The sequence below is a fragment of the Trichosurus vulpecula genome, chromosome 4 (assembly GCF_011100635.1).
Source record: "Trichosurus vulpecula isolate mTriVul1 chromosome 4, mTriVul1.pri, whole genome shotgun sequence".
NCBI classification, from domain to species: Eukaryota; Metazoa; Chordata; class Mammalia; order Diprotodontia; family Phalangeridae; genus Trichosurus; species Trichosurus vulpecula.
This window is the reverse complement of record NC_050576.1, coordinates 100,709,867-100,737,478: the sequence shown is the minus strand read 5'-3', so window position 1 is coordinate 100,737,478 and position 27,612 is coordinate 100,709,867. Positions and strand designations below refer to the sequence as shown.

At 35.6% G+C, this 27,612-nt stretch overlaps 1 protein-coding gene across 1 annotated transcript in view; it reads left to right on the top strand.

Annotated features, from left to right (window-relative positions):
* The window catches only part of KIF14 (kinesin family member 14), a 60,250-nt gene that overhangs the window by 12,198 nt on the left and 20,440 nt on the right, over positions 1 to 27,612 (top strand). Inside the window, exons 5-22 of the mRNA XM_036756597.1 lie at positions 203 to 255; positions 1,369 to 1,399; positions 2,008 to 2,115; positions 2,534 to 2,650; positions 2,994 to 3,109; positions 6,770 to 6,942; positions 8,257 to 8,404; positions 8,667 to 8,730; positions 10,592 to 10,776; positions 12,101 to 12,203; positions 12,431 to 12,591; positions 13,517 to 13,664; positions 14,262 to 14,414; positions 16,189 to 16,315; positions 16,887 to 16,980; positions 18,267 to 18,405; positions 18,974 to 19,074; positions 22,794 to 22,888. Coding sequence (XP_036612492.1) covers positions 203 to 255; positions 1,369 to 1,399; positions 2,008 to 2,115; positions 2,534 to 2,650; positions 2,994 to 3,109; positions 6,770 to 6,942; positions 8,257 to 8,404; positions 8,667 to 8,730; positions 10,592 to 10,776; positions 12,101 to 12,203; positions 12,431 to 12,591; positions 13,517 to 13,664; positions 14,262 to 14,414; positions 16,189 to 16,315; positions 16,887 to 16,980; positions 18,267 to 18,405; positions 18,974 to 19,074; positions 22,794 to 22,888 — 2,116 coding nt within the window. The remainder of the gene's footprint in view (positions 1 to 202; positions 256 to 1,368; positions 1,400 to 2,007; positions 2,116 to 2,533; positions 2,651 to 2,993; positions 3,110 to 6,769; positions 6,943 to 8,256; positions 8,405 to 8,666; positions 8,731 to 10,591; positions 10,777 to 12,100; positions 12,204 to 12,430; positions 12,592 to 13,516; positions 13,665 to 14,261; positions 14,415 to 16,188; positions 16,316 to 16,886; positions 16,981 to 18,266; positions 18,406 to 18,973; positions 19,075 to 22,793; positions 22,889 to 27,612) is intronic.

Below are 27,612 nucleotides of genomic sequence, written 5' to 3'. Positions count from 1 at the left end.
CTAAAAAAAAATCTGTTAGTATTTGGACAATCATCCTTGTGCTTTGCAAATTGTTAATTTTGAGGATGTTTTGTTATTTATTTCTGAGTAAAAAAAAGCTGGCATTTTTGCTCTAAATTCAGAAGGTAGAAAAATGATGCTTTTAAGTTGTGGTTTACCTAATTTAGGTGCCTTAACTAATGCTAACATTAATTTTTACCAGCTCAGAGTAAGAGAGCACCCAGTTTCCGGACCCTATGTAGAAGCTCTGTCAGCGTAAGTTTTGAATGTGATTAGGGAAAAATGGGACTGAATATATTTTTAATAGTGTCCTATGTCTGTAGATGCAGCTTTTTAGAGTAAATGTTGTCCACCTAATTCAGTAGATATTTGTTTAACATCTTCACTGTGAATAGCATTGAGCTTTGTGTTGGAAGAAATATATTCAGAAAATTAGGTGATGGGAGTCTCTGCTTTCATGAAACATACAATTTAATGTAGGATTAATATAAGAAAGAAGAATTAAAGATAACACCAAGGTTCCTAACATGAAAGATTGGGTAGATAGTATACTCTTGGGAAAATAGTACAGGAGAAGCAGGTTTTACTCATGGAATTTGAAATGCTTTTCTTAAGGACACTGAGCTCTAAGTTCCTAAATACTTACCCAGCTCAGAAACCCTGGACTACCCTTTCTTTTCCACACCACCTATGTTTATCCTTCTAGTATTTCCTTCCATTGTCAGCTATATCATAAAACTTCCCCAGGACAATGACCATGTCATTCTATCTTTTTGTTTCCTCCATGGTACCTAGTATAGAGATTTCTACAGTTAGCACTCATTAAATATTTTCTGGTTAACCAATTTTCCTAGCTCTCCTTTTTTTCCCCTTCCAACCTCCCATTACTTCTTCTGAGGAACTTGTGTCACTATGGTCAGGAGATGTGGGGAAAAGGATCTGAGTTAAATTAAATGATCTTTGAACCCTTAGCCTTTTGCCCTGTGTTTCTTCAAGGAAGAAAGCAAAATTACCTTTTAAGAAATTAGAGCAGTTGACAAGCCCAGAATTGTTCCAAAGTCAGATAAGCATATACATAGAATTTTAGCTTTACAATTGTAGAATTGGATATTATAGTATTAAGTTTCTTCATTTATACTAAGTGAATATTCATTTTTGCTCAGATTGAGTTATCACTTTATTTCCTGTCATATACAAATCATGTGTTCCTGCCAAATAGGAAATGACATCAAAGAATCCATATTATTGCAGTCATGGGTTTGAAGATAGCTACAATATATTTGAAAGATGTTTTCATGTTTTATGAAAAGAAAAATTAGAATTATCTTTAGTGAGATCTGTTTTTCCTTTCTATTTTTAAAAAAATAGGAATGTTGTGAGTTCTTACTCTGATGTCCAGGTAAGACCTAATGTCTGTTTCATTAAAAAAAACTTCCTGTTTGCAAAGGTGATTGCTTATAAAAATGTTGTTCCTATATACTTTTTTTCTTTAACTCCTGCTAGCATGTAGAATGGGTCAATTTTGTGATTATTTTTTGGTAGATTATCTTTGTTTTGTAGATAGAATTATTTTGCTCCTCATAAAAAAATGCATCTTTTATATCAAACCAGGAAGCTAGAATTGTTTTTTTTTAAAGGTATGGTATTATTATCCAGTTGAGATTTAAGAGAAAAAATAGGAAAGGGAGATTAAAAACTCATTAAAATATCTCAATTCTGCTAATAACTCATTTACTTAAAAGCACTTTGAAGGTTGTAAAGCACTTTCTTCACAGCAGCCCTCTGAGAAAGGTAGTACAGGTATTATTTTTAAAGAGGAAACAGGCGCTGAGAGGTTACGAGACTGGCCTGTGGCCACATATCTGGGTAATGGGGGATTCAAACTTAGGTGTCCTAATTTTAAAAGTTGCAGTCTCTCCACTGTGCCATGAGACTGACCTTACCTTTAGTCTGTTATTTTGCTCTCCTTCCTTTTTAAATTTAATTTAAATTTAATTTTTTAATTAGAGCTGGCTTGAATTGGGAAATAAGCAAAGAGCAACTGCTGCTACTGGCATGAATGACAAAAGTTCCCGTTCACATTCGGTTTTTACTTTGGTGATGACCCAAACAAAGGTACTTTTTGATGTTGGTTTGCATATGTGTCAACAGTGAAATTGAAGCATATGTTTTCTCCTATATAATACGGTGGATAACATAAAGAAGGTAGAATTAGTAGTATATGACCAAGAGGGTCATTCTGTGAAGATAGCGAACAGTTTGTAATGCTTTTTAAAGCAGTAAATTCATTCTTTTTCTTTCGTTGTTTTTTCTTTCACTTACAAAGCCCAATTCTATCTTTATCTTGCTTTACAAAGAGTGTGAATGTTTTATTACATAATAAAAGTGCCACATCACAAAAAAATGGGAATGAATAATTTTGAAAATAAAGATTTAGCAATGTTGTATAATTATTTTCCTTTTGAAGAGTTTATGCCTTAGGATAACTGACTCTGATTTTAGAGCTCTGATTTTTAGCATCTTTTTATTATAGACAGAATTTGTGGAAGAAGAGGAACATGATCACAGGATCATTAGTCGCATAAATCTAATCGATCTGGCAGGCAGTGAGCGCTGCTCAGCAATTCAGACTAGTGGGGAGCGGCTAAAGGTGAGTGTTCTCCCTGCTACATTTTGATGAAACTTACGTTAAATAATGTTGCATTTGGAGGAGATCACAAGATTTTCAAATGGCAATCATTTTAATTTGCAGTTTGTGGTAATATACCCCTGTGGTAGGATGTGGGCTATGGTCTTAAGTTGTTTTTAATTATGTAACTGCTTTTTCAAAGTAATGTCTTTGTAGACTTTTGAAGCATAGCTGAGGTGACAGTTATATAGTAGAAGAGAAATTTTATTTAATCAACCAATTTAAAAAAAATTATTTTAGGGACCTAGATGAGGTGACATTATTGTGACATGTCAGTTACTTTTTCTGCTCTTTTTTAATTTAGGAAGGTGTGAGTATTAACAAGTCACTCTTGACTTTGGGAAAGGTTATTTCTGCTCTCTCTGAGCAAGCAAACCGAAAAAGAGTTTTTATTCCTTATCGTGAATCTGTTCTTACATGGTGAGTATATTTTCAGGTGCAAATTATTATTACATAAAATAACTCATTGACTGAAGGGGGAAATAGGGTATATATTCTCATAATAGCTATTCATATTCTGTGAGTTGCCTTTTAAAATCTTATTTTCTTCAGCTGTATGATTACATGCACTACATGTGTTTATGTGCTATCACAGTGATTATTAATATATGTCTATCTCTTAGTTCAGACATACAGTATTTAGGCTATTCCCTAAGCACTGGGAAGCAGGGCTGTTTTTCCACTTTACAGAGATGTGGCTTTGCAATTGATGTTTTATAGTGGAGTTACCACCTGGAAGCCTATAGGGAATAACCTGACTTTCATGGATTTTGAAAGCTACTGAAAGATGATATTCTTTATACATAAATAGAAGAAAAAAATGTTCTGCTATCCTAGATCTGATTCTCGCCAGCTTGTTGCCAGGGTAGAAATGATGAGAACCTTGGAGGGAGGGGGAAAGTGATTAGTCCACCTTAGAATTTGTGATAGTGAGAGAGAAAAAGTCAGGTATATAGTCTGAAATGGATTCCACCTTTAAGAGATGAGATTTCAATGGGTTCAGAGAAAGCACAGTATCCCATGGGCTAAAACTTTATAGGGGAAATCGGTCCGGGGGAATGAGATGAAATACTAAATACACAAAGATAAGCAATCCTAGTAAGGAGAAAAAGGGAGAAATATGTAAAGATACTGGGTAGATATACAGGGAATTTATCAACTAACTTAATTTTTAGAAAGACATGTATGGAAGCTAGAAGCAAAGACAAGTAACAAGGATGAATACAGAAATGTGGCCAGTTCCTGTTGGAATAGCCTCAGGAATGCTAGAATGAGATGAAGCTGGGGATGAAAGCTATGACAACAGAAATGTGGGGTTTTGTTGATGCTGTTTCTACTATATTGTGAGTAAAGAAGAGTCAAAGAAGGGATGGCATTCATATACAGGGTGAGTGGGTTGATAACTTATAGACAGAAGGCAGAGCCAATCAGATCTTATTTTCCTTTTGTTTTCTCTACCAAGAAAAATGAACTTTACCCTGGAAAAGAATAGAACAAAATGATGAAAAGATGCAGTAATGTTGAATAGATAATAGTGTAGATATATAATTTCAAAACTGGTTGCCTGGAACCAGAAGGTAATTGTTAATGGTTAGATGTCAGCATGGTAAGAAGTCTCTAGTGGAGCACTCTAGGGATCTGTGTTTGGTTTTGGCCTCTGCCTTTTAGCACTTTTATCAGAAACCTAAATAAACAAAGATGGCTTGTTCAAAGATCACACAAAGCTTTGAGGGATAGCTAGCATTTGATGACAGAGTTAGGATTTATTTTTAAAAGATCTTGACCATCTAGACAGACCTGTACAACATACCTGATCTAGATCAGTGGGCTCAATTGAATGATAGGTATAAGTGCCTGGGTTTGATAAATCAACTTCACAAGTTTAGGATAGAAGTATAGTGAAGAATAAGTCCATTTGAAAAATATCTGGAGATTTTGGTGTTCTGTTTGATATGACAGCCTTAAATACCCAGGCAATCTTAGAATGCATTTTTTTAAAAAAAAACAAGCATAATGTCTAGGATTTCCAATGCCACATTTTCATGAAAGCAAAGGCCCATCTTTTTAAGATTTCTATTAAAAGTTCAATCACTCTTGCTATATGGAAACAAGATGTGGAATTCAGTCTTTGCAGAATTAAAAATAAATGTCACACCAAGGGCAATGGAAAAATATATGGTGGGCATGAGCAGGCTGTAATAAATTTACTAATGAGGAATTCTGGAAAAAGAACAGAAGTAAAATATGTTGTCAAGGAATTTTTTTATAAGAAGAGAATAGGGCCTTGGTGAAAGTGAGGGGTGACTGGTACAGCTGGATTGTTGGTACCCTTGCAATGTCCAAAAAAATTGGGGAAAGGCCTTCAGTGTGTTAGGTTTTTTTTTTTTAATGATGAATTTATAAGAACATGTGGACAAGAGCTATACTAGATAGTCGGGATTGGATAGGTTGTGATCTTTATCATGGGAGGGAACTTCTGAAACAATATGATCATTGATCCATTTGGGTGTTTTGAATCCAGTATTAGAGAGATGATAATACTTCTGTACTCTGTCATGTTCAGACCACATAGAGAGTTTTATGTTTAGTTCTAGGTACTACATTTTAGATAAATGGTAGAGCACCCAGAGGAGGGCAACCTCTATGGTGGAGAGCTGAAAGATTGTGCCATGAGAAGCTGGAGAAAGTGGGACTATTTTCCTGGAGGAGAGATAACTTAGGTAGCTCCCTGAAAGGTACTTAGGCAGCCCATGAAAGCTTCCTTCAAGTGTTTGAAGGGCTGTTACAGGGAGGAGAGTAGATGTGTTGTTTGGTGCCAGAGGGCAAATTAAGATCGCTGAAAGGAAGTTTTAGGTAGAGGCCATTCTAGCATTAATGTAAAGAAAATCTTTCTGATGATATCTACCCAAAAGAGAAAAGGCCTGCTTCTGGAGTAACAGGTTCCCTCTCACTTGAAGTCTTTCAGCAAAGGCTAAATGACTATTCATTGATTATTTTGTAGAGGGAATTCTTGTTTAGGTACATATTGGGTATTAAGTGGCCTCTGAGATCCCTTTCCACTCTGAGATTCTTTGATTTTTTTCCATTCTATTCTTTTCACCCCTGGTTCATTTTTTCCTTCCTCACAGGTACTTTTTTTGGTAGTAGACATGTTGAAATTTTTTGGCTTAGAAAATTTTCAGTAAAAGCAAATTTAATATTATTTGTACTGCTAGGGAATCTCAGGCCCTCTCATTGTTATTCTAACAATTTTTTTTCTTGCAAAGCTGACCTCTTTCTTGGAATATAGATGCAGTTTCAATTGGTTAGTTCATTTAATACAATTTTTTCAAAAATTTGTTTTCTATCAGCTCTTATATAAGAAATTCACATTTTTTAACGTTGCAGATTCCCTCAAGTGGGAATCAACTTCACATTGCTAATTAGGCTAGTTAACATGTTTAATCTAAGAATACATAATTTAATGCATTGTAATATTTTATTCAGTCAGATCATATGAATGATTATTTTACATCTGTCATATGATTGATGTCTTAAAAGGAATTAATGGTGTGAAATTTACATATGCACAATGTTTAAATCTATAGGAAGCTGTCTTTTCCTTATATTTCTTAAAATTACAATTCAGAAAGGGGAAAAAATTCCTTTCATCTATGTAAGTGGTCAAAAAATAGGAAGCAATACATAAATTCTTGCTCAGCATAAGTCAGGCACTTTTAGATAATGGGGATATTGTTTATAAACTGATAACCAACATCTGGAATGAACTAGGGCGATTTGCTTCTTATATGGCTTTAGTCCAGGGTATAAGTTAACACCCCACCTCTCACCAGGGCATATAATAATCAAGTAGATGCTAATAAAATTTTGCCTTAAAATATTTCTTTGTGACAAAAGCTAGAGTGACTGAGAAAATAGGTTTTTTCATGAACTTCTTACGTAAATTACATATTCTCAAATCCCTTAAAATGGCATTTAATCTGTGATATAGTATATGCCATATTAGTTTAATTTTGTGATATTAGAAAATTATTGCTACTAAATTCTTGTTAGAGTAAAAACGATTTTTTTTCCTTAAAGGTTGTTAAAAGAAAGCTTAGGTGGAAATTCAAAAACTGCAATGATTGCTACAATTAGCCCTGCTGCTAGTAACATAGAAGAAACATTAAGCACACTTCGGTATGCTAAACAAGCCCGTCTGATAATCAACATTGCCAAAGTAAATGAAGATGTGAATGCCAAGTTAATTAGAGGTGAATAACATTTTTCTATCAACATATTTACCTAGTTGTGTATAACAGATGTAGTGCTAGCCTCATAAATGACTTTAAAACTGAAGTTGGTATATTATAAAAATGTCCATGAATTTTTTTCTCAGTTCCTGATTTTAACATTATTCCACTGTGATGGAGAATGATAAAGGGAGGGAGATAGAGAAAGAATAAGGAACCAAGCAAGGCAAAAATAGGAATGAAGAACCCAGGGATGGCAGTAGTAAAAAGAAGTACAGTCAGGAAATGCTGGGACTTTTAATTCACTCTCCTGTCATTTTCAAGGAATTCCTGATTTTTGCTGCATATTTCTGCGTTCCAAACTACAAAAATTCCCATTCTTACCCACTGCCCCACCTTTTCTTAGACTCCTTTTGACTACTGTCATCCCTGGGTTCTTCATTCCTACTTTACCTTGCTAAAGTAACAACTTTAGAAACAACTTAGATTTGCATTTTTATCATTGGTTTTTCTAAGGTAGTTTCTTCTAATAACTTATTAATTCTCATTCACGTATTGACATATGTATTCTACAAGTAACAAAGCCTTTCCTTGTTGGATAATCTTTTTTGGAAATGGGGATATTATTTATGTTGCATGTGGATCCATCATCTTTCCCATGTCCCAATCTCCTTCTCTCACTGCCTGCAGTTTCATGCAGCAGTTGATCTAGGGAAAAGCAAGAACCATAGATTTCTTATTCCACAATACAGACCTTCTCTACCTAGCTACCTCTGTGTTTTATGAAATGAGGACAAATGATAGTCCTCGTTAAAATAAATCTTTTAGGACTTGGAAATCTCTATAAAAATGTTTCTGGAGAGAAAGATAATTATCATAAATATTATGAATTGCTATTTTAGAAACAGTTATTAGTTAAGAACTTGAATATTCATAATTATTTGGATTTCTCAGCAAATGTTTAAGAAAACATTTCTATGGATTAAGTGAGATCTATCTGGAGGTATTTTGTAAACTACATCCTTTTTACATAGGTGTTTAAAATATTTGTAATTCAATTTATTTTATACGATGGTAGTATATTATCTTGTTATTTTTGTCACCCAGGCAAAGGTCAGACTTCTTTTTGTTAATACGGAAACACTTTTAAGTTCATTCTAAATAAACATTTATGTCATTAAAAATTAAGATAAAATACATTTTTACCCCTAAGTCAAGAGTATGCTAAATACCAAAAAAAAAAAAAAAGATTTAAAAGTACAAATGAAGTATTACACCTTCAGGTATGCCACGTATTAATCATGTTTGCATATTTCTTTTGGGAAAAATATTTAGAACTAAAAGCAGAAATTGAAAAGCTGAAAGCCACTCAACGAAACACTCGGAATATTGACCCTGAACGATACAGACGCTGTCAGCAAGAAATAACTTCCTTAAGAATGAAACTTCATCAGCAAGAAAAGGATATAGCAGAAATGCAAAGGTGGAGTAATTATTTTAAACTTTAAATGTATATACTGTTAGGAATCTTAGAACCAGTAGGGATTTTTTTCCAGGCACCAAGTACATTCCCCTGCTTTCAAAAGAATTGGGCTTAGTCTGTTCTATTTTGAAATACTTTCAGAATAAAAAATGCCCTAAGCTCTCTGGTAATTTTTTCAAGTGTTTAGCACTGCTTATGGTCAGGATGTTCTTTCTTATGTGTTGTAATATGGAACTCAATTAATTAGTTTCTTTCTGGAAAGGGCATGGAGGGAAAAACTTGAACAAGCAGAAAAAAGAAAGCTTCAAGAAACGAAGGAATTGCAGGTACTACTTTATTCTAAGACAAGAAATAGTTGCTATGGAGATAGAAAGGATGATAAGCTTCTAGCCAGTGCTCTCCAGGAGTGCATAACTTATTTGTCAGAATAAGGCACAATTACACAAAAAAAACCAACTAATAAAAGGCAACAAATCTAGCTATAAAATAAGTGGCACAGACAAATGCTTCATGAGTTTTGAGGAGGGAGAGATCAATTCTATTTAAAGTTAACTACCCCCAGGGAAAGAATTGTGGAGAAAGTGGGATTTGAGCCGGGCCTTAAAATTTGGGTTGGATTTTGCTGGTAAGAGAGTGAGGAGAATACTTGAAAAGGGGAAAAAGGTATAGCCTTTTGGTTGGTGGATACTTTGGCTGAGGGTTTGTGTTGGGCAGTAGTAGGAGATAAAATTGGAACACTTAAACATTAAATCTGTAGACACTGTAGGCTGTAGACACTGAAGGTTTGTGAGTTGCAAGGGGACCAAGATTATCTCAGAGCTGTAAACTATGAAAATTAATCAGTCAGAAATTTACAAGTTGGTTTTGGAGGGGTGGGAGATTGAAAGCTGGAAGACCAGTCAGTAAAGTGGCTATTAGCATAGTCTAGGCATGAAATGACTATGTAATCTAGGGTGGTGGCAGTGGGAATAAAAGGGAAGGAATGCATGTAAGAGATGTTAGAAAGGAAGAATTGATAGGACTTGGTATGTCAAGTGTAGGAGTGGGGGTCGGTGTAGTGCTAGGGGAAAGAGGAGTCAAAAATAACTTTAACATTCTTTAAAATGGGTAACTAGGGTAATGATGATGCCATTAAGAGTAATAGAGGGGGAAAAGAGTAATGGAGAAATAAAGGGGAGAGGATTATAGATTATGTTTTTATTCTATTTTGAAGTTTCATGCAGATTGTTAGTACTCATTATGTTCCTTAATTAACAAACATTTTTAAGTGCATAGAGTGTGCCAACAACTGTGCTTAGGATGCAAAGATTAAAAATGGAATGGCACTTGTTTTGAGGGCAAGGACTATCAGGAGAGACAATATGTATACACAAAGTAAATATAGGGGCCAGGGCAGTAGCTGCTGGGGGAAGTAGAAAGGCTTCATGTAGAGGCAGACTCTTGAACAGACTTTTGAAGGAAATGAGATTCTGAGAGGCAAAGGCAAAATGGGAATACATTGCAGGTGTGGGGTACAAAGGTGCCGAGATCAGGATAGAGAGTCATGTATGAGGAACAGCAAGAAGGTCAGTTTGGTTGGACCATAGAGTAGGGAACGGGGAGTCATATACGCTAAGGCTAGCAAGGGCTTTAAAAACAAAATAGGAGCTTGTATTTGGGCCTAGTGGCAATAAGAAGCTAATGGAGAACATTGAGTAGGGTAGTGACATAGACAGACCAGTACTTTAGGAAATCACTTTGGCAGCTGTGTGGAGGATGGATTGGAGTGCAGAGAGGCTTGAGGCAGAATGGCCAGTTAGGAAATCATTGAAATAGTACAGGCAAGAGATTACGTGGGTTCAGGTAGTGGCTATGTGATGAAAAGAAGGGCATGTTTTTGAGAGATGCTATGGAGGAAGGAATGAAAAAAAAATGGCAACCAATTGGCTTTTGGTCAGGCGTCACGCAGAACATGAAGGTTCTGAACCAGGGTGACTATGGTGGTACCTTTGATACAAATAGAGAAGTTTGGGATAAAGGTGGGTTTTGGGGGAAAGATGATGAGTTCCATCTTGAACTTTTGGAATTTGAGATCTTATGGACAGTTGGGGACATGTGACTGCAGCTCAAAAGGTAGAATTTTCATTTTAAACAAGTAGAAACATTGTTGCATCTAATTAAATTCCTTTTTTAAATGAATTTACCTAGAAAGCAGGAATTACATTCAAAATGGATAACCGTTTACCAAACCTTGTCAATCTCAATGAAGATCCACAACTATCAGAGATGCTACTCTATATGATAAAAGAAGGAAAGACTACTGTTGGAAAGTACAAACCAAACTCAGGTCATGATATTCAGTTATCAGGGGTGCTAATTGCTGATGATCACTGGTATGTTATTTCACAAAAACAATATCTTTAAAAAAAGTTTTTAACTGTTGAGACTTTCATTTTAATTTTTAAAATCTATAAAATGGTTATACTTTAAAATGTTCACACACACACACACACACACACACACACACACACACACCCCTGGCTATCCTGTTTTTTATCTTTTATTATCTTGGGAATCCCTACATGACTTTTGAGGATATGTCATAGGAGAGCTAATCCATCAGAGATAGTTCTCTACTGTCCTTTTTGTCAGTACTGTTTAGCATCCTTTAGAGTACTATCTTATATACATGAATAGTGCAAATTCATGCATGTTTTGCAAAGGATGTTACATTGATATTCTAGGACAGGGCTGCCCAAAATGGGTCCCACAGTTCGATTTATGTGGCCCTCCTACAAGCATAGAAATTTACATAAATGCTTTAGTAAACGAAGCTGAGGTGCCACAGAGCTCTCGCTAAAATGGCAAATCAAAATATATTTTCTATTGTTTCAATAAAAACCTAAGGTTGCACAGCCCTGTTCTAGGAAAAGGTATCCTTTAAATAAACTAAAAGGAAATAAATTTGTTTCTTGAAATATCCAGACCTGTTTTTAAGATGACAACATGCCAAAGAGATGGGATGACTTCTCCAGATCCTTGTGGTCTTTTACCACATTTGGCTCATCTTCAAGTTCATCTTCCTGCTCATTCATCTCTCCTTGATCTTCATCAGGGTCATTTTCATTGTCTTTTTGTAAATATCTCCTCACTGCATGTGGGGGTGGGGGGCCCTCAGCTGCATCTCTAGGCCTGACCCATCTCAACCATTACCATGACCCTTTCCTCTTCCATGCCAGCACTGTGCAACTTAGTTTATTTTGGGGGAAAAATATATGTATGTGTGTGTATGTGTATATATATACCAAAGGCATAAATTAAAAGAAAGTTTAGTTCACTTTATGAATTTTTGTATTTATGTTGAAAATACTCTAGATTTTGGTCCTAGTGAAAATGTTTTGGAATGCCAGTAAAGAGTCTTGCCATAAGCCCTATAGTTTTCTAATTTGCTGATTACAGAATTGTTTCTTATGTATAGTCTTCTTAACTGGGTCTAATTTTTTCCTTGCATATCATGATTAAAAATATTTCTAATATAGCAAGGCAATGCTTAATTAAAGAGTTTCTTCATGCAAATATGTATTGACTTTGACATTACTTTAAAGTTTTAAACATGGACTTTAATTCTGCAAGGAGAAGCCTAATTGTAATAGTCAACTTTCTTTTCTCTTTTGTGTGTCTTACACTTGTAATAATTTTGCTTTTTTATTTTAATAGTATTATTGAAAATTTTGATGGAACAGTTAGTATTATTCCACTAGGAGATGCAAAAACATATGTAAATGGAAAACATATTTCAGAATCCACAATTCTTCATCATGTAAGTTAATTGATATAAAAATTAATTTCTTTATATATTTTAAAATGTTTGAAATGAATCTTGTGTCTAAAAAATCTAACATTGCTGTGAAATTTTTAGTAAACTTTAAAATTGTTGGACATGATTTACCCTCCCTCATTTTTCTAAGTTGATCTTTTCCCTCTTCTTAATTACCCCCCAACATCCAAGTAATCTCACTTAGTAAACATGTGCCTTTTTTTTTAAAGGGTGATCGGGTCATTCTTGGTGGAGATCATTATTTTAGATTTAATCATCCAGTAGAAGTACAGAAAGGAAAAATATCACTTTGTGGGTCTGTTCTTTCAAATGATGGTCCAAAAGACTTTGAGTTTGCAAAAAATGAATTGCTTATGGCTCAGAGATCACAGTAAGTATTGCTGTTGATAGTGTTAGGTGTCAAATTCTGTATTCACAGAAATAAACACTAGCTATATGAGGATACATCCTGCAGCCTTCTAGTATTCAGTTTTTTTCTGCTAGTTGGTAAGGACATAGTTTTTCTCTAGACTTAAAAATAGCTTTACCTCTGCGTGTGCATTTCTCTGGTTTCTTGCCTGTCCCTTCTTACAGTAGTAGAAATAGCAGCAGCTATCAAAAAGAATTAGTCCTTAGTAGATTTGATTAGGATAGTCCAGATAGATAAATAAGATACTATAGTGACTATATATACACTCTGTTGCATCTCTGGTTTAAAGTAGACTTATCCTACTATCCGTGGTGCTCTTTAAGAAAGTCTGACACTGTTTTTGCCTCTGTCTACTGGCCTTCTTATTCTTTAATTTCTTTGCTCTGCCTTTACTAAAACCTGAAGAAGAAAAAAGAGAGCCTATTTTTTCACATAGAGGCAAGGAAGCAAATTCTAAGACCTTTAAAATTATTTTGTATTACAGTTTCATCTATCAAGCCAAATTATAAGAGGTAACTTGAAATATAATGAATTAGAGCATTATAATAGCCCCATCATCATTTAAATTTCATTACATTTCGGAGTTTTTATTTTCTTAAGTTATAACCAAAAGTTGACTTTGATGTTATGGATTTTCACGTGGAATTTTTGTTGCAACTATTATCAGTTTTTTTTCCTGTAAAATATATGTATATTAAAGAATGAGAGCAAATTTCCTTCTGGCATAAAATTGCATTTATATATAATAAATACAAGGTTGTCATAGTTAAAATTTTTAGATAAAAATAATTCTTCAATAGGAAACATTTGACCATGGTTTGGAACTATTTCATGGCAAACAGAAATGTTAGAAAATGAATACTATAAATTTCTTGCCACTTTATAGACTTGAAGCAGAAATAGAAGAGGCACGGTTAAAAGCTAAGGAAGAAATGATGCAAGGAATCCAGATTGCAAAAGAAATGGCTCAGCAAGAGTTGTCTTCTCAAAGAGCTGCCTATGAAAGTAAAATAAAAGCCCTGGAAACAGAACTGGTAAAAAGAAGTATTAGTTTACTTTTAGTGTTTACCAGAACCTTACGCTGACAGTGTGAGTGTGGGTACAGGGGACCCTGGGCAAATAATGGGTCTGTGGGGCAAGGGGTTTTACACCTATGTTCTCTCTGCTGAGGGAGGAATGGCAGCAGAGAAAGTCATTGCTTTGGACAGAAGAAAAAAATGCAAAGAAAATATGTGTACTCTGAGATTTTGGTAGTAGTTGTAATCTGACCCTCCAATTCTCTGGGATTCCAAAGACTCATTTCAAAGGGGATGGTCCTAAAAATTAAAAGCATTAAAAGTATTTCTAGTTATTTATTCAATTTTTATTCTAAGTTGTATTGATATGGTAACTTTCCTATTAGTAAACATAAGTCTTTTATGCATTGACTAAGGTTTTGATTTTAGTTGGAAACTTTGATCTAGTTTGAAGCCAAGGTCACTGAGGTTAAATGCTTTACCCAAAGTCTCTGATTGAGGGTTTGGACTCATGTCATCCACCTTCCTAACCCATCATCCCTCTGCTGGACGTGGATCATGGCTTTGAAGATGGTATTCATTGTGTTCTCTGGTTGTGTTGTTGTTCCTTATAAGAAAGAAGAATCTGAGAGGAAGAAAATGCAAGAAATAAATAATCAGAAGGCTAATGACAAAATACAGGAATTAGAAAAAGCAAAACAGCATCTTGAACAGAAAGTCCATGTTAATAAGAAGCGATTAGAAATGGAGACTTTGGCTACAAAACAGGTAATCTCCAAACCATAACTAGCTTGTCTGATCAGTCATAAGGAAAACATTAGCTGTTTTTTCCTGCTGTTGGGATCTTGAAAGAAGATGATTTTTGAAAGGTTTGCAAAGAGGTGTAAAAATACAGGCACATAAGTGAGAAAGTACCTTCTGGTCAGGCTAAATTTGTTCTGGTAGGTGCCTTCTTTCTCCCATTGTTCTTAGATTTCAGAGCCAGTAGGACAGAGCCATTAGGGTTACCCCCACACCTGCATGATTGATTTCATACCTCATTCTCATATCATTTCACCTCTAGATTTAGTAGGTCTCTTTCTTCTCATTTCCCCTGCCTTTCAGTTCTGGTTGAAATATTTAAGGTGTGGATTAGTAGCTGAGATTTAGCTAGATAGACTGACTACTGTGCAGTTCATTTCTTTTTTTTCTTTCTGTTCTTCCTCTTCAAAGCAGAAAGCATTACAGGTTGCTTCCTAATACTAAGCACAGTTGAACTATTTGACAAAGATTCCAAATAATCTAAATAACTGAGGAATATTGTGCCTTTCACAGATAGTGGCTTCTTTTGCTACCAATCTCTAAAATACCAATCATTTGGTGAAAACCTTAATAATACTAGAATACTTTCTAATAGAGAAGGATGGAATCATATCTGTCTTGAAAATTTAGTTTGTGACAGATTAGAATTTTTTTCATGTTATCTGTCAATCAACAAGCATTTAAGTGGTTACCATATACAAAGCACTGTGCTAAGCATTGGGGAAACAAAGTAAAAACAGTTCTTGCCCTCAAGGAGCTTGTATTCTTACGTGGAGACATCATATACATCCACAAGATGTATTCAGAGTAGATGGAGTAGAGCTGTAAAGTAGCATCTGGGTGGACTGGGAAAGGCCTTCTGGAGGAGATAGTGCTTGAGATGAGTCTTAAAGAAATCTGAAGATTCCATGAGGTAGAGTTTATTAGGGAGAGCTTTCCAGGCATGGGGGAGAGCCAGTATAAAAGTATTAAAGCAGAGAAGGAAGTGTTATGTGTGAAGAACAGCAAAGAGGCCTGTATGAATGGACCAGATAATGTATGGAGCGGAATAAAGTCATATATTTCAAACTTGAAAAATAGGAAGGGGCCAGGTTGTAAAGAGCTTTAAATGCCAAATAGAAAAGTTTATATTTGATTATATTATATTTTATTTTTATTATTATTTTATTATTATTATATTTGGTTCCAGAGGAAATAAGGAGCCATTAGAATTTGTATCAGGAGAGTGGGGTAGGTGACATGGCTAGACATTTGCTTTAGGAAGATCACTTTGGCAGCTGTGAGGAGGATGGATTGAAATGGGGTAGACTTGAGGCTGGGAGTCTAATTCCTAGTACACGTGAAAGGTGATTAGGGCTTGGTTTTACCTAGAGTGGTGGCAATATGAGTGGAGAAAAATAGAGATATACAAGAGGTGTTCTTAAAATAATCTCTGAAATGATGCCTTTTCCTTGATTACTAATGCTTCTGATCATATGTGTTCATGAGCAGATTTCTTACTTTCCATCAAAATTTTTAGATGGAAAAAGTTAAACTTATGCCATAAAAACAATGCATTTTTTATAAAACAAAATGTTATAAAACAAAAATATGGGCAATTTGGTACAATTTTATAACTTAAATTAATATGCTACAAAGCAAAGTTTAGTCATAAATATAAGTGTTATCAGTATGTTTGCATATTTTGTTTTGTTTTTTGCTTTATCTCTTGGATGGATCTATATAAATGGATATTATTTAGGCCTTAGAAGATCACACTGTTCGGCATGCAAAGATTCTTGAAGCTTTGGAGGCTGAGAAGCAGAAAATTGTTAAAGAAGTACAGATTCTACAACAGAATCTGAATAACAAGGATAAAATGTTAACAAGTGAGTGATGGAGAATGTTGGTGTAAAGCTAAATATTACCTGATAAAAATGAATATATGTGTAAGGCAGTGTGCAAATGCCTAGGATACTGCTTGCCCTACAAGCTGTTCATGTTTTACTAGGGAAACTATGACCTTTACATAGATAAGTAAAGTTTGGGATCTAAATACATCTGTCCTTCAACCATGCATCTTATCATCTACACTGTAACGTTAAAGAGAGAAGCAGTATGCATAATGGATAGAGTACTGAATTCAAAATAGGAAAGATTTGGATTTTAATCCAGCTTCTGAAACGTACTAGCTGTGTGCCTATATAAGCAAATCGTTTAACTGCTCTTAGCCTCAGTTTCCTCATCTTTAAAATGGGGATAATGATACTTGTACCCAAGTGGGTTGTGAGACCCAAATGAAATAATGCATATGAAGTACTTTAATGTGCAATGTTATGTAAATGTCAGTTATTACTAGTAAGTACCTGAAAATTCTAGTAACTTTTTGGAAATTTGGCTGTTCTTAGAGAAACATATTTACTTATTCTTACTTAGTTTATTATTTTTGTTTTGCATTAGTTCAGCCTAATTGGAATTTCATGAAGCTCTCAATGATGATCCAAGAAGCCAACACCATTAGCAACAAATTAAGAAAGTGTTATGTTTTTTGTAGGTGAGTGATATATTTGTTGACTGTAAAATGCCTTCTATCCTTGTCAACCCTCTTCCTTCCAACTTTCAACTTTAATCATGTTTTCTACAATTATCTGGAGATTTCTAACATTTTAATGTATAGAAACCACACCAAAACTTTGTGAAGACTATATTTTTGTATTTAATGAGAAACAGCAGAGAAGCCAACCATGGTAGTCCAGAGGAGATTTGCTTGGTGAACTAGCTTTGTATTGTTGGTTAGGCAAGAGAAGGTATCAGTACTAAGCTCTTGAAATCCCTGAAATATCTCTGTAAGCATTTTGTTCCCAAGGTTTGTGTTAAGAACAGTTGTTCTAAACAAACCTGATTACTATGTAATTATAATAACTAATCTTGACTCCAGAAAAGAGTTGAAAAAATGTTCTTCCTTCTCTTCGTTACATTGGCTGGTGTGGGGACTCCAAATGTGGAATATTGCATATACTGTGAGGCATTGTTGACATGTGTATTAGTTTTGCTGAACTGCTTTTTAAATCTCTGTTATAGACAATGGCTTACTAGACAGAGGAGAAAGGAGGAGGGATATAGCCAGAAATCAATGTAATATAAAAATCCTAGGCAAATTTTTTAAAGAACAATTAATTTTATTTTGCTTTTTAATTATTCATGGGAAGACCTAGAAAAATAGTATATTGATTCATAAAAGAAGTGAAGTCCCGTGGTGGGTATGAACAAGCTGCAACATATAAGCAATGAGGGGCTCTGAGACAGAACAAGAGTAAATGATGTCCACAAAGAAAAGTACAATAGGAAGAAAAGACAATCTGCTCACAGGGGTGAAGACAAGTGTGGATAGGTAGACAACATTTTACTGATTCCGTCATGAAATCGAGAGAAAGTGAGGAAGGTCCCCCAGCAGGTTGGGTGTATCCTTTAGAGGAAATTATGGGTTGGACATGGACAAGAGGTGCCCTGATGGGTTGCAGTCTCCAGTATTGGAGGAAACTTCCAAATTGGCAGGATCATAGATAATTAGAGTAATAAAGTATGAATCTAAAAGATTAATTCATATCTTCTGATATTTAAAATAGGATGTTATCTTTATTGAGATGTTTTTCAATCAGCAGTTTGTGCAGTATTGCAGACTTTATGTAATTTATATTAAGTATTTTTTTTGCTGTTACACAAATGTTTAATTACAGAAGAGTTTTTGTCAGATTTTTTTTGTCTTATTCTAGTTAAGAAAATGTTCCCTAAAATATTGTGTTTTTTAAGGGTGTTTTATTATTATTTTTCCCCATTCAGGCATGATATATCAAGCCAAAGAAATAGTACTGCGCCTTCTGTTCAGGTCCAGGTTCGTAACATTAAACTGGGAATCTCAACTTTCTGGAGCCTGGAAAAGTTTGAATCTAAACTTGCAGCAATGAAAGAACTTTATGAGGTATGAAATTTTAATAAAATTTTTTGTTTGGAGAAAAGTTTAATATCAATTAATTTAGTTATATTATTCTTGGAAAGGGAGGAAAATACTTAGTCTGATATTTCTTATTCTAAAAGCTTTTATAACTTGTAAAAATGCCAAAGCTACTAACAACATATTTAGTAGGATTGGGATTTTGGTTAAGGGATGGATGGAATTAGATATACCAAACATTTATTAAGCATTTACTGTGTGCCAGGCGCTGTGCTAAACACTGGGAATACAAGCAATTAAGGCCTTACCTACAAGGAGCTCACATTCTAATGGGGGAAGATGACAGATAAAGGGGAACCAAAAAGGGGGGTGAGGTGAAGTAGTGTTACAATGTAGAGATGGTCATGAAGTTATGTGGAGGCCTGGTCCAGATGAGAGAAGGCAAAATCTTAGTGTCTCAGGGGCAGATTCCTGGGTTCCAATGGCAGGAGAATGAAGACAATGGCCAGAAAGCAGGAAATGTACTATGGAAAAGACCAGGAGGAAAAATTAAGGGAGAAAAACTAACTAGAATAAATCCTTTTATTTCCCTTAGAGTAATAGTAGTATTAATGGTGAAGATATCTTTTATGATCCAGAAGATGAATGGGAACCTGATTTAGCAAATACAACAATCTCTTCATTTTCTAGAAGGAGGTAAATACTTTATCTTTTCCCCCTATATACAGATCATTCCTTTGTTTTAAAGGAACTTTTTTTTTACATGCTATCTGGTCATATTTCATGAGGAATATTATAAAACTAATCAAATTACAGTAGTTAATTTTAAGTATTAGATTGGTTGCCATTCAGGTTGAAGGGGAACACAAAAATATAGTATTTCATTGCTTTTATGAAGTTATATGGCCTAGCATAAATCTAGTTTTAGTATAAAAGATTAACCATGCTTATTATTTTAAGTCCAGTTTTCTTCAAAACTTGGCATCTCTATGATATTACATTATTAAGTTATAGAGTCTTAAATACTATCCATTATAATATGAATACCCTCAAAACTATAAATCTGGGTGATAAATAGAGCACGTCCTAAAATAAGGGAAAAGGTTCCAAATAGATATAAATGTGTCTTGGATAACTAAACCATAGGAGAATTTAAAAGCAACGTGAAAGATTTCAAAGAAAAATTATTTCTATCAACTGGAGACCATTTTATAAAACACAATTCCCTGCCTGAGGCGATATAGAAAAAATCTAGTAGGTTCTGGTGTAATTCGAGCTGTCATGTGGAAGAGAGATTAAATTTATTCCTCTGGGCCCAAGAGGATAGAGCTAGCAACATTCAGTGGGAGTTGCAGATATGCAGATTTGGTCTTGATAGTAGAGAAGGCATCTTAACAATTAGAACTGTCTAAAAAAATGTCCAGAGTAATAGATTTCCCATCACTAGAGGTCTTTGGGCAAAGGCTGGATGACCAAAAGTCCTGGATATTCTTAGATTAGGTCATATGTCTGAGGGCCTTTTGAACTCTGAGATTCAGTAGGAGCAAACTCCTTACTGGTCAGCTACTCAGCATCAACTTCTATTTCATGGCCACAGACTACACCTATGAAATGAACTAATTATCTTCTAAACAAGTGTTATTATCATAAGAATGATCATGAAAAGTTTGGGGGCCCCTCATGGGCACTGGAAAATTCACTCTTTAAGGGCTTCTCCTACAAAGGAGAGGATAACAGTCTCTCTAGGTTTATTCAAGTTAATTTTTTTTTTGGCATCATCTGAAATTGTAACTTTGAAGTTCTGTTTGGTGTCTCTAAGTACTTTACAGCTTCAGTTATTTTTATATTTTTATTGATCTTTTGTTTGTACATTGCCTTCATTTTCTATCATATCCCTCCTCCATCCAGAGAGCAATTTCCTATAAGAATGAATAGAAAGGAAAGGGGGGAAAAGCAACTCAGCAGAGCTAACCAATACAGCACTCAAGTCCTCAGTATATATAGGGTTCTACATCCATAGTCTCCTACCTCTGTGAAGGAGAAGAGATGCAGTTCTGTCTGTTATTCAAGGCCAGATTTTGTCCTAATCATGCCCCCTTTAGTTTCGGCTTTGTTAAAGTTGCTGTTCTTTACACATTCATATTGTAGTCATTATGTCTGTTGTTTGTCTGATTCTGTTTATTTTATTTTTTGTCAATTCAATCAACCAATCAATAAGTATTTATTAAGTACCTGCTATGTTCTATTTGGTGATACAAATAGAAAAAAGAAAGACAGTTCCTGACCTTAAGGAATTTACAGTCTAATGAGAGAAGACAACATACAAAAAAAAAGGCTAAAAAGGGGTGGTGGGGTATGGCTGCCCTGGATCCCCTCTTTAACTAGAGGTTTTGGGCTCATGGCTCCCCCTTCCAGTTAGAAGAACAGAGGGTACTGATGAGGTGTGAGTACTAAGGCTTACTCGATCTTACGGGATGCCATTCATTATATCTTAGAGGGCAATAATATTCTATTACATTCATATATCACTGTGTATCCATTCCTCAGTTGATATACATCGGCTTTGTTTCCACTTCTTCACTATTTCCAAAAATGCTCCTATTTTGTGTTGTATTAGACTCATATCTTTGACCTTTGGATCAAATGACTAGCAGTGAAATCTCTGAGTGAAAGCTAATGGACATTCAAGATTCTTTCTTAACATAGTTCCAAATTGTTTTCCGGAATAGTTGATCCAATTCACAGCTCTGTCAGAATGTATTAGTGGCCCCATAAAGATAGGAAGCAGGTTGTGGAAAGCTACAACCCCTCCAATGTTGATTATTCTCATCTTTTGTCATTTTTGCCAATCTGCTGTGATTTGATTTGCATTTCTCTTACTATTAGTGATTTTAGTTTTTTGTAATATTGTTGGTAATATTTTGTAATTCTTCTTTTGAGAATTAGCAGTTAGAGTGTGTTTAATGTTAAAATTACCTCTTATATTCTAAGCAATATATTGGAGAAAAGGGAAAAAAGTGAGCATTTTCCTTTGCCTGTTGCTTTGGCATATCCATGTCTCTGTTCCTTTCTCCTTCAGTGAGTTGATAGGACAATTTCCTATCTAAACAAAAAGTCAAAGTAGCAAATGGAAGGAATTTTAGGAGCCTAACCCATGTATTTGACAAACATGGAAACAGAGGCCCAAAGAGATAAACTGACTTGCCCAAATGTAAAGTAGCTAAATCTAAATGTTTCTCCATAAGTGTTAAAGAACATAGAGGTCTAAAAACATTCTCTTTCTGGTTCTTTCTATATCTCACCATATCCTATATTAGAAGGAATAGGAAAAATAAAAATCTTAAGGGCTTTTGATATATAATATAACAATATTACAACTTTAAAACAGGAAAATGGTTTTTGTTCCAATGGCAGTCTATTAAAATTATATTCACATTAAAAATAAAGAAGCTCCTTGTCAAGTTTCTTTCAAAATTTTTTTAACTTAACAACAAGGTAGCATTTACATTTGACTGTCAACAGTATCTCATCCCAGGTAGCAGTGCCATCATTAAGAGTCTGTGGGTATTTCCGTTATATGCCAACATTCCTGAAGTTTGCACTTCAGTTATAAACATTGGCAAAAGGCTAAAACTTCATAGATAAGGTTTATCTTCATAGATAAGGCTAAGGCCCAAAATCAATTTATTATTACTATTTTTACAAATATGATACTTCTAAATTATTCAAGTGTTCAAAGGCATTCTACCAATGCCAATTTAGAAGTCCTAGGACGTAAAATATATTTACTTCTTCTAATAAGACTTTAAGTTTGTTTTCCAATTCATAAACATGAAAATAAGACCCAGACGTCACTTAAGAGTTACTCCTTCTACTGGTGTAGGTGCGAGATTGTAGGCTCTAATCTCTTCAACTAAAATGGAAGAAAACAAACTCAAAAACCAGGCCTATTTCTCAGGATCCTATGACCTTACATCATTGCCTCTTATCAAAAGCTGTGAGCAAAGAAGTCCAGCCAAGAGCAGGGCAGCCTAAGAGAAAATGGCTCCAGATCATCTAAGCTCATTCATGACTTTTCATAGTAATTTTAGTAGACTGGAGGGGTCAGAAGCCAGATTACAAGAGGTAGCATGGAAGTGGAGTTACTCCTCCTCCTCCTCCTCCTCCCCCTCCTCCTCCTCCTCCTCCTCCTCCTCCTCCTCCTCCTCCTCCTCCTCCTCCTCCTCCTCCTCCCCCTCCTCCCCGTCCCCCTTCCCCTCCCCCTCCTCCTCCTCCTCCTCCTCCTCCTCCTCCTCTTCTTCTTCTTCTTCATAATGGAGATTTGATGAGATGTCCAAATTCATTTAGAAAAAGTGATGCTTTATAAGAATGTAACGTGATATAGCTCCTCCCCTTGTGGCTTTTCTTTTTTGCAGGAGCAGGAGTTTGATGAAGAATAGGAGAATTTCTGGATGTTTACAAGATATAAAAGTCCATCCAGTTCGGAATCTGAATTCTTCACATTCATCAGGTATTTTTTCTACCAAATTTATTAATTTGTATTTCAGAGCATTTTAATACAGTTAAATTATGTGGGGAAAAATTTGTAAATGTAAATTGTATTAGTCTGAGTAAATATTTGTGCCAGGATTTGATAACTTGACCATGTGTTTCAGTAGGAGGAAATTAAATAGTATAAATTTTTTAAAATTTATGTATGTGTAATTAAAATGAATATATAATGTAATAACTACTTGTAAGAAAAATAAAAGTAAACATAAAGGAAAATAGTGACCATTATTTATAGAGTGATGAAAGCTATTTGGAGACCTGTAAGGGTTAAGAGAGTGAAGAAAATACAGGTCTAATCTTATTAAATGCAGGTAAAAACAGATTCTCAAATGTTTCTAAAATCCTTCAACAACTTACCATTTCTCTCTATAAAATGATCTGTAAGGGGATCTAAATTGACAACTTGATTGGCTTATCTCATTTCTGCATTTATTCTTAGATTACATAAAATATGTGTAATATACACTTGCTTACAGTATAAAAAGCATGTATAACTATACTAACACCTAATTTAGCTGTCATTATCAGAAAATTATCATCATCAGGAAATAAAGCTATTTCACATAATTGCTTACCATTACAAGCTTGAGAACTTTTTTCAAATTATAATGATTTTTGATAGAAATTTCTCTAAAATATATTAAATATTTCCTCGCATCCTTAACCAAAAGATACTTTAATAGAAAATGGGATCTCTGCTCTTTTCTATTTGGGCATTCCCTCCATTGGTACAGATTTCTACCCATTCAGATCATTTTTAGTTTTCATTTCCACCCAGTGTTTTAGTGACCTTCCTCTTTACGCCCAAGCCTTTTTAGTTTTTGAGGGTATCAATGGAACATTGGAACTTTCTGTCTGTTAACCTTTACTCAGACTTCATGACTAACTTGCTTTCTTTCCAATCATAGATTTCTTTGTGATATCCCTGATAATTTTTTTCACATAGGTGAAATAGGCTATTTGCACCTGTTGTTCCTTTGGTCACCCACACCTTTAATTCCTTGTGGCTTTTAGTGTTCTCAGATTTATAATCATACAGCACTTCTGGGAAAGCATTTTAGTTTTTCTTATATTGATTTGTTGGTTCAATCTCTTGAATATTCATGAGTCTTTTTAGGAGAACCGATAAGATTCTGAGCTTTGATGGAATCAGAAAATTTTCATCTGCAAATAGTAACACCTGCAGGATCTTACCACCTGTAGGGACTCTCTCCTCTGTTTGACACTTGTATAATACATCCTCAGTGTCAGTTGCAAATACCTTTGGCAAGCATGCACTTCCTTATTTTCATTCTTGCTTGATATTTGTAATCAATTATCTCTGTGGTTGCTTTTGTCAAGGAATCTTTTTTTTTTTAATTTAAATTTATTTATTTAACATATTTAGTTTTCAGCATTCATTTTCACAAGAGTTTGAATTACAAATTTTCTCCCCATTTCTACCCTCCCACCCACTCCAAGATGGCATATATTCTGGTTTCCCTATTCCCCAGTCAGCCCTCCCCTCTATCACCCCACTCCCCTCCCATCCCCTTTTCCCTTCCTTTCTTGTAGGGCAAGATAAATTTCTACACCCCATTGCCCGTGTATCTTATTTTCTAGTTGCATGCAAAAACTTTTTTTTTGTTTTTGAACATTTGTTTTTAAAACTTTGAGTTCCAAATTCTCTCCCCTCTTCCCTTCCCACCCACCCTCCCTAAGAAGTCAAGCAATCAACATAGGCCACATGTGTATCATTATGTATAACCCTTCCACAATACTCATGTTGTGAAAGACTAACTATATTTTGCTCCTTCCCAACCCATCCCGCTTTATTGAATTTTCTCCCTTGACCCTGTCCCCTTTCGAAAGTGTTTGTTTTTGATTACCTCCACCCCCATCTGCCCTCCCCTCCATCATCCCCCCCCCTTTTTTTTTTATCTTCCTCCCTCTTCTTTCCTGTGGGGTAAGATACCCAATTGGGTATGTATGGTATTCCCTCCTCAGGCCAAATCTGATGAGAGCAAGGTTCACTAATTCCCCCCTCACCTGCCCTCTCTCCTCCTCCCACAGAACTGCTTCCTCTTGCCACCTTTATGTGAGATAATCCACCCCATTCTATCTCTCCCTATTTCCCTCTCTCAGTATGTTGCTCTCTCATCCCTTAGTTTGATTTTATTTCTTTTAGATATCTTCCCTTCATCTTCAACTCACCCTGTGTCTGCTCTTTCTCTCTCTTTTATATATATGTATGTACACATAGATATACATGCATACACATTCACTTATATATATACATAAACATATATATATGCATATTCCCTTCAGCTACCCTAATACTGAGGTCTCATGAATCATACATGTCATCTTTCCATGTAGGAATGTAAACAAAACAGTTCAACTTTGGTAAGTCCCTTGCAATTTCTATTTCTTGATTACCTTTTCATGTTTCTCTTGATTCTTGTGTTTGAAAGTCAAATTTTCTATTCAGTTCTGGTCTTTTCACTGAGAAAGCTTGAAAGACCTCTATTTTATTGAAAATCCATATTTTGCCTTGGAGCATGATACTCAGTTTTGCTGGGTAGGTGATTCTAGGTTTTAATCCTAGCTCCATTGACCTCCGGAATATCGTATTCCAAGCCCTTCAATCTCTTAATGTAGAAGCTGCCAGATCTTGGGTTATTCTGATTGTGTTTCCACAATACTCAAATTGTTTCTTTCTGGCTGCTTACAGTATTTTTTCCTTGATCTGGGAGCTCTGGAATTTGGTGACAATATTCCTGGGAGATTTCTTTTTGGGATCTATTTGAAGAGGCGATCGATGGATTCTTTCAATTTCTATTTTGCCCTGTGGCTCTATAATATCAGGGCAGTTCTCCTTGATAATTTCTTGAAAGATGATATCTAGGCTCTTTTTTTGATCATGGCTTTCAGGTAGTCCAATAATTTTTAAATTCTCTCTCCTGGATCTATTTTCCAGGTCAGTGGTTTTTCCGATGAGATTTCACATTGTCTTCCATTTTTTCATTCCTTTGGTTCTGTTTTATAATATCTTGATTTCTCATCAAGTCACTAGCTTCCACTTGCTCCAATCTAATTTTTAAAGTAGTATTTTCTTCAGTGGTCCTTTGGACCTCCTTTTCCATTTGGCTAATTCTGCCTTTCAAGGCATTCTTCTCCTCATTGGCTTTTTGGAGCTCTTTTGCCATTTGAGTTAGTCTATTTTTTAAGGTGTTGTTTTCTTCAGTGTATTTTTCAGTATTTTTTTGGGTCTCCTTTAGCAAGTCATTGACTTGTTTTTCATGGTTTTCTCGCATCCTTCTCATTTCTCTTCCCAGTTTTTCCTCTACTTCTCTAACTTGCTTTTCCAAATCCTTTTTGAGCTCTTCCATGGCCTGGGACCAGTTCATGTTTTTCTTGGAGGTTTCTGTTGTAGGCTCTTTGACTTTGTTAACTTCTTCTGTCTGTATGTTTTGGTCTTCTTTGTCACCAAAGAACGAATGCAAAGTCTGAGACTGAATCTTGGTGTGTTTTCGCTGCCTGGCCATATTCCCAACCAACTAACTTGACCCTTGAGTTTTTCAGCGGGGTATGACTGCTTGTAGACTAAAGAGTTCTATGTTCCACGTTTGGGGGGTATGCGCTAGCTCTGCTACACCAGCACTGCTCCTTCCCCAAGAACCCCGAACCCGGACTGGGCTTAAATCTTCAGCAGGCTGTGCACTCCTGCTCTGATCTGCCACTTAATTCCTCCCAGAAGCAACAGCAGCTGTAGCTGCCCCACCTCCACCGCCCCCGGGGCTGGAAGCCGAACTGCGAACTCCTTCCACTCCCGCAGCTTTTCCCACTAACCTTCTCTGTTGTCTTTGGTGTTTTTGGGTTGAGAAGTCTGGTAACTGCTGCAGCTCACTGATTCAGCGTGCTAGGGCCTGCTCTGCCCGGCTCTTGGTCTGGTTGGTCCGCGCTCCTCCCGCTGGTTTCTGCTCCGCTCCACTCCACTCCCAGCTCCCAGCTCCGTATGGGGTAGACCTCACCCAGAGACCACCCAGGCTGTCCTGGGCTGGAGCCCTGCTTCCCTCTGCTCTTTTGTGGGTTCTGCAGTTCTAGAACTGGTTCAGAGCCATTTTTTTATAGGTTTTTGGAGGGACTCGGCAGGGAGCTCACGCTGGTCCCTGCTTTCCGGCCGCCATCTTGGTTCCGCCCCTCTGTCAAGGAATCTTTTATGTTCATAATATATGCATGAGGTGCTCCTCATTGGAGTAGAGATAAGACTGTTAATGCTCTATTGAATGAGAAGCTTTTTTTTTTTGAAATAATCAGTAAGCAGAGTAGAGTTTTAGATTCTCTGCACTTTTCAGTCAGCTGTAACAATATGGACTACAGTAGAAAATTATCTGTGAATGCCTGCCTATTTTTATTGAGGAAAGTGTTCATTCTTCATGGATATGAGGCTTCTGAGTATTCTATAAGCTTTTGGCCTCCTTAATTTCTCAAACCTGAGCCATATTCTCAAACATTTGTCACTACTCTCCTCTGTGCCATGTCCCTATGTATCAAAGTGTGTGTTGATTTGGTCTGGAGCATCTTGTGAAGTTCTTCTTGTTCATCCTGTGCAACATATGTTGATGCATAAATTGCAATTATCGTGACTGCTACATAGTAGGATGATGCAGTGTTTCATAAAATGAAGTTACTCTTATCTTT